The sequence below is a fragment of the Cebus imitator genome, unplaced genomic scaffold, assembly GCF_001604975.1.
Source record: "Cebus imitator isolate Cc_AM_T3 unplaced genomic scaffold, Cebus_imitator-1.0 Scaffold14, whole genome shotgun sequence".
Lineage (NCBI taxonomy): Eukaryota > Metazoa > Chordata > Mammalia > Primates > Cebidae > Cebus > Cebus imitator.
The window spans coordinates 8,998,633-9,005,674 of record NW_016107329.1 but is presented as its reverse complement, the minus strand read 5'-3'; the positions used below and the strand labels follow the sequence as shown (position 1 = coordinate 9,005,674).

The 7,042-nt window shown below is 47.9% G+C and overlaps 1 protein-coding gene across 2 annotated transcripts in view; it reads left to right on the top strand.

The window, feature by feature from the left end:
• Positions 1-4,788: 4,788 nt before the first annotated feature.
• The window catches only part of CARS2 (cysteinyl-tRNA synthetase 2, mitochondrial), a 55,305-nt gene continuing 53,051 nt past the window's right edge, over positions 4,789-7,042 (top strand). For both annotated transcript variants that reach the window (XM_017501896.1, XM_017501887.1), the window contains exons 1-2: positions 4,789-5,099; positions 5,706-5,756. In XM_017501896.1, coding sequence (XP_017357385.1) covers positions 4,879-5,099; positions 5,706-5,756 — 272 coding nt within the window. In that variant the 5' untranslated portion in view covers positions 4,789-4,878. The remainder of the gene's footprint in view (positions 5,100-5,705; positions 5,757-7,042) is intronic.

Here is a 7,042-nt window from a genome sequence, read left to right as displayed (position 1 = left end):
TTTTTGAGACAGAGTCTTGCCCTTGTCTCACAGGCTGGAGTGTAAGTGCAGTGGCTTGATCTCAGCTCACTGCAACCTCCGCCTCCTGGTTCAAGTGATTCTCCTACCTCAGCCTCCTGAGTAACTGGGATTACAGGCAGCTGCCACCACACTCAGCTACTTTTTGTATTTTTAGTAGAGACAGGTTTTCGCCATGTTGGCCAGGCTGGTCTGGAACTCTTGGCCTCAGGGTCTCCCAAAGTGCTAGGGTTATAGGCATGAGCAACCATGCCCAGCCAAACATACAATTCTTTATATTTTGAAGTGCTTAAAAAATAAATGCTAACTCAACTTGAACTTGAAAACCCCTAAACAATATGCAACCATAATAAATTCTACTTCAGATTTACAAAGTTTTGCCTTGAAAGAAAATGTAATACTGAGAACTTGATTTTGTTATGGTCATTAGTGATATTTGGGAATCATTGATTTTAACATAATTACTTGTTCTGACCTAGATTGGAGAGGGAGGTGACTTCAAATTAAACGGATCCTCTTTTTGGTATATACGGTGTATTAGAGTTCTCTAGAGGGCCAGAACTAATAGGATATATATATTTATATGTGGGAGTTTATTAAGTACAAGCTTACAGGGTTACAAGATCCCACAATAGACTGTCTGCAAGCCAAGGAGCAAGGAGAGCCAGTCTGAGTCCCAAAACTGAAGCCCCTGGAGTCCGATGTTTGAGGACAGGAAGCACCCAGCACGGGAGAAAGATGTAGGGTGTAGGCTGGGAGGTATGGCAGTGAAGAGCACTAGCGGTCTATTTTACTTTACGTTAACATTCACCCTCCAAATGTTCAATATGCAAAAGAATCACATTTCTTTTTTTTTTTTTTTGAGATGAAGTTTCACTCTTGTGGCCCAGGCTGGAGTGCAATGGCGCAATCTCTGCACACTGTAACCTTTGCCTCCCAGGTTCAAGTGATTCTCCTGCCTCAGCCTCCCAAGTCGCTGGGATTACAGGCATGTGCCACCATGCCCGGCTAATTTTTTTGTATTTTTAGTAGAGACAGGGTATCTTCATATTGGTCAGGCTGGTTTCGAACTCCTGACCTCAGGTGATCCTCCCGCCTTGGCCTCCCAAAGTGCTACGATTATAGGTGTGAGCCACCACGGCTGGACAAGGATCACATTTCTAGCTATCATTAGGTTATGGGTTATGTTTATCATTTTGATGATCTCCAAAAGCCTCAAGAAAACAGAATTAGCCAGGCACGGTTGCTTAGGCCAGTAATCCCACCACTCTGTGAGGCCACAGTAAGTGGATCCCTTGAGGACAGGAGTTCCAGACCAGCCTGGCCAACAAGATGAAATTCTATCTTTACTAAAAGTACAAAAATTAGCCACCACGCTTGAGCCTGGGAGGCAGAGTTTGCAGTGAGCCAAGATTGCACCCCTGCACTCCCGCCTGAGTGACTAAGCGAGACTCCATCTTAAAAACAAGTAAATACATAAAATGAAAATGAAGATACCAAAATTAGCTGGGTGTGGTGGTGCACGCTTGTAATCTCAGCTACCGTGGAGACTGAAGCAGGAGGATCTCTTGAAATGGGAGGCAGAGGTTGCAATGAGCTGAGATCAGGCCACTGCACTCCAGCCTGGGTGACAGAGCAAGACTCCATCTCAAAAAACAAAAGAAAGAAGGAAAAAAGAAAACATATAATAGAATCATAGCCAGTGAGGGGCTAAAAACATTACATGAATTTTCTAAAGATAGAAGATACTATTGTTAATTTAAAGTCATGATGTTCTATGGACAATTCAAATACGTCAATGTCCAGATTCATGTGCAGATTTGATCTTCAGTGTTACTAAGCTGCTTTCAGAATCTCTGCTCTAGTTCTTTCCTTGAATTCATGTGTTCCCACAGATTGCAGCTGAGCCTTCTGTTAATTTGCTTTATTTATTGGCAATCTAATAACTGAATCAGCCTTATCAGATATTTTACTACCCAGATTTCTTCCCACCTGCACAATTAAACCCTTATAAGGGATTAATTCATCGACATTCAACAAGCCCTTTTCTTTTTTTTATTTTTATTTTTATTTTTTTTCCAGCCACAGCAAAACAAAAAATCAACCAAACAAAACCCAAGTCTTTTCTGAATTTAGTGCAGGGTACAGTGAGAAGTTCAAAATAATGTACAATTTAAAATACTCAGGAAGATAAAGATATACACATTGCACTAGAAAGTTAAAAAATAACATAAGACAAGCCAGTAAAGAAGTGATAATATTCCAGGACAATTTTGAGTAATTAGGTAACACGAGTGGTTAGCATTGATGTAGGCTACATGGTCTCCTAATTCTAACATTTACCCTTATTAAATTAGACCATACATTACATTAGACTACAGTTAGCTTGAAACAGAATTGCAGAGTTAGACTCCAGGACACTGAGAAACTACTCTAGATACACACCTGTTTGCCTCTACTTTAACATTTCTTTTTTAATAAAACACCAAAGCAAACTAAAAAAAGAACAGAGAAACCTTTCCTGTTTTGAGAACTGGAAAAGCAAAGAGGACTTAAAAAAAATTTTTTTTAGACGTTGTATTGCAAGACATCAATAGAGGCACTTTTTTTTTTTGAGACGGACTCTCATTCTGTTATCCCGGCTGGAGTGCAGTGGCACAATCTCAGCCCACTGCAACCTCCACCTCCCAGGTTCAAACAGTTCTCCTGTCTCAGCCCCCCCAGTAGCTGGGACTACAGGTGCACACGACCATGCCTGGCTAATTTTTGTATTTTTAGTAGAGACAGGGTTTTACCATATTTGTCAGGGTGGTCTCAAACTCCTGACCTCAGGTGATCTGCCCGCCTCTGCCTGCCAGAGTGCTGGGATTATAGGCGTGAGGCACAGAGCCTGGCCCAATAGAGGCACGTTTGTCAAGATAATGCTTTCAGAATGCTTTTGTTTTCAAGATATGGGATCATAGAACTTTTAACCTTAAGATGAATCACAAGCAGACATTTCTGCTATGCATACCTGATGAATGTAATTTCCTAGCTTTGGTCATTTCATCCAGAGTCCCCAGGAGATTGTTGGAGTGCAGATATGCTGTGTGTGTGGGGAATGCACGCTGTGTATTGGAGTGCAGACGTGGCATGTGCTGGGGTGCACATTGTATTGGGGTGTAGATGTGTGGGGGCACACAATATATTGAGGTGCACATTAAATTGGGATGCAGATGTGGTGGTTGCTGGGATGCACTTGTGCTGTATGTGTTGGGGTGCTCATTGTACTGGGTGCAGGCATGGTGGGTGTTAGGGTGCACTGTGTATTGGGGTGCACACAGTACTAGGTGGAGATATGGTGTGTGCTGGGGTACACACTGTATTGGGTACAGACGTAGTGTGTGCTGGGTTGTATACTGTGTATTGGGGTGCACACTGTATTGGATGCAGGTGTGGTTTGTGCTGGGGTGCATGCTGTATTGGGGTACACACTGTATTAGGTGCAGACATGGTGTGTGCTGGGGTGCACACTGTATTGGGTACACACTGTATTGGGGTACAGGCGTGGTGTGTGCTAGGGTGCATACTGTGTATGGGGGTGCACACTATTGTGGTGCACACTGTATTGGGTGCAGGCATGTGTGCTGGGGCGCACACTATATTGGGGTGTGGGTGTGGTGTGTGCTGGGTGCATACTGTGTATTGGGTGCATATTGTATTGGGGTGCATACTGTATTGGGCACACACTGTATTGGGGTGCAGGCATGCTGTATGCTGGGGTGCATGCTGTGTATTGGGGTGCACACTGTATTGGGTGTGGGCATGGTGTGTGCTGGGGTGCATACTATGTATTGGGTGCATATTGTATTGGGGTGCATACTGTATTGGGCACACACTGTATTGGGGTGCAGGCATGCTGTATGCTGGGGTGCATACTGTGTATTGTGGTGCACACTGTATGGGGTGAGGGCGTGGTGTGTGCTGGGGTGCATACTGTGTATTGGGGCACACACTGTATTGGGGTACAGGTGTGGTGTTTGCTGGGGTGCATACTGTATTGGAGTGCACACTGTATTGGGGGTGCATACTATGTTGGGGTGCAGGCGTGGTGTGTACTGGGGTTCATGTTATTGGGGCACACACCGTATTGGGGTGCAGGCGTGGTGCGTGCTGGGTTGCATACTGTATTGGGGCGCACACTGTATTGGGGTGCAGGCCTGGTGTGTGCTGGAGTGCATACTGCGTGTTGGGGTGCACACTGCACTAGGGTGCAGGCGAGGTGTGTGCTGCGGAGCACACTGTATATCAGGGTCCACACTGTATGGGGGTGCTGATATGTGTGCTGGGGTACACTGTATTGGGATGCAAACTGTATTGAGGTGCTGACATGGTGTGTTCTGGGGCGGACACTGTGTATTGGTGTGCTGACCTGGGGTGTGCTGGGGTGCACACATGCTTTGTTAGCAGGCCAGGACCTGGTGCACAGTAAACGCTCCCCCCGCGCGGCGGACACAGGTCCCGGCTGGTACCGCGCGTACACGAACGCCTCGCAAGACCTGGGCTAATAAGGAGAGGAGATTGGCGCCGTCCCGCCTCTTCCTGCGGTCTTCCGGCGCGGCGCCGCCCTCCTCCCGCCGCCCGTGCCTTCCCCGCTCCCACCCCTTCAGGCTCTGGTTCTCTACCCTTGCGGCCCGCTACTTGAGCCAGGCCAGAAGGCGGCGCTGCCCGAGGCCAAATCCGGGAGTGGGCGTGGCCCAAGGGCGTGGGCTGGACCTCCCGGCGTGGGGGCGGGGCGCGGTCTTGCTGCTGCTGCTGCGCGCGGGGCCGGATCCCCGCCTGGCCCCCGTCTCCGGCCAGTTTCTGGCGCCGGCCGCTGACATGCTGAGGACGCCGGGCCCTGGCCTGGGTGCTCCGCTGCTCCTTGCCGCGCTGGGCCTCGGGCGGGCTGGGTGGCGCGGGCCCGCAGGCCGGGCGGCGAGCGGGGGCCGCGGGAAGGCCTGGCTGCAGCCCACGGGCCGGGACACGGGCGTGCAGGTGTACAACAGCCTCACCGGGAGGAAAGAACCCCTAATCGTGGCGCACGCCGAAGCCGCCTCCTGGTGGGCCGCGAGGGATAGGGAACTGGGGGTGCCGAGCGTGGCGGGGACTTCGCGCGGCCGAGCGGGGCGGGGCTTCGGGCGGGTGTTTGGGAAGTTGCGTGGCGGGCGCCGTTCTAGACGCCCGGGATGCACAGTGCGTTTGCAAGTTTGGGTATGAATTGAGCAAGTATGATAGTAAAACCACGGCAATGCATCCCCTAGAAGTAGATACTTTAAGAAAGTATTGTACTGGCGGCGCGCGGTGGCTCACGCCCGTGATCCCAGCAATTTGGGAGGTCTAGGCGGGCGGATCACGAGGTCAAGAGATCGAGACCATCCGGACCAATATGGTGAAACCCCATCTTTACTGAAACTACAAAAATTAGATGGAGGTGGTGGCGTGCACTTGTAGTCCCTGGTACTTGGGAGGCTGAGGCAGGAGAATCGCTTGAACCCGGGCGGCGGACGTTGCAGTGAGTCCAGATTGTGCCACAGCACTCCAGCCTGGGCGACAGAGCAAGACTCCGTCTCAAAAAAAAAATAAAGTATTATGTGATCATTAGAACTGAGAATCGAATGTCTTCTTGCAAATATGTTCCACACAATGGATTTTAACTTTGTTTCCAGGTATAGCTGCGGACCAACTGTTTATGATCATGCGCACCTCGGCCATGCTTGGTGAGTTTCCTGTATTTGAATTTTCATACTTCAAAGAACCATTTATTTTTTAAAGCCTTTGCCGATTTTTTTTATCTGTTAAGTGACAACGTACGGATGCTGAATAATTCCTACTTGTGGGAATTGTTACAACCTCATTTGGTTCTTGTAGCGTTTCTGAGCGCTTAGACCCATTTTACAGGTGAGGAAACTCAGGGAAGCAGTGTAGAGTACTGAAAAATGACCGGTTTTGGAACTCGATGTTTCTTTCTGGGTTTGGTGACATCAAGAGGCCTTTGCAGGGTCCCGGGGTCCAGCTGGGCAGAGTCATTCTGTTGAGAAATACTAAGTTTATGAATATTGATGAATGCTGAGTGTATGATAGAATATATTGTTTGCTAGGAAGAACGGTGGCAAGGAAAACCTAGCCGACCACCCCCAGCCCCCACAGTGGAAAGTCATTTGGGGCATCCCAAAGTGGCAGGACAATGTGTAAATATACACCAGTTAAAACAATGCTTTGGGATATCTGACCCTGCCCCCATGACTTCTCGTGAAGAATACCTTCTAGTTTGTCTGTAATCAGTGGTAGGTGGGTAACAGCTGCCTACTTGGTAGTTTTTGATGAGAAAATACAGAACACCTGTTTGTTAATAATAATCACCTGTTAAGAGAGAATAAATACGTGGATCAGAATCTGCTAGGGGCCTTCAGCCTGGTATGCTGTCAGCCCCTGAGGCCCTCAGCTCGGTAGACTGCTGGCCCCACAGATAGACCCACTTCACTCTTCTGTCTAGGTATCTGCCTCTCATTTCCTTCAGCGCCACCTGGGTGGGTGTCTCCTGGCCGACCTAGTACTTGGTATCCTTCCTGGGCCTCACCACTTCTTAGTTTCACAGCACTGGGCAGGTCACTTTATTGCTTTGAGTCCTGGTTTCTTCATCTTTGAGATGACAGTAATTTGGATCTTATAACAATTTTAGGAAATAATGCCCATAAAATCCTGCATAACACAGTACCGGATATGTGACATGTCACAGGGCTCACAGTGATTGAGATCAAGTAACTTTCCCAAGCTTACAAGTTGAGAAGGTGTTGAACTGGGTGAGGCTTGGTTCATCTGACTGCCAGGTGGCTGCTCTCTTGACCTCTTAACCATGAGATGTACTGTCTCTTATATTTGACACAATTAAAACATAATGTACAAAAATGACATATTGTACATTTTTAAAAACATGATATTGTTCAGACCTAGACTAAAAGTAAAAAGTCACATTTACTCTGTATACTTAAAAAAAAAAAAAAAA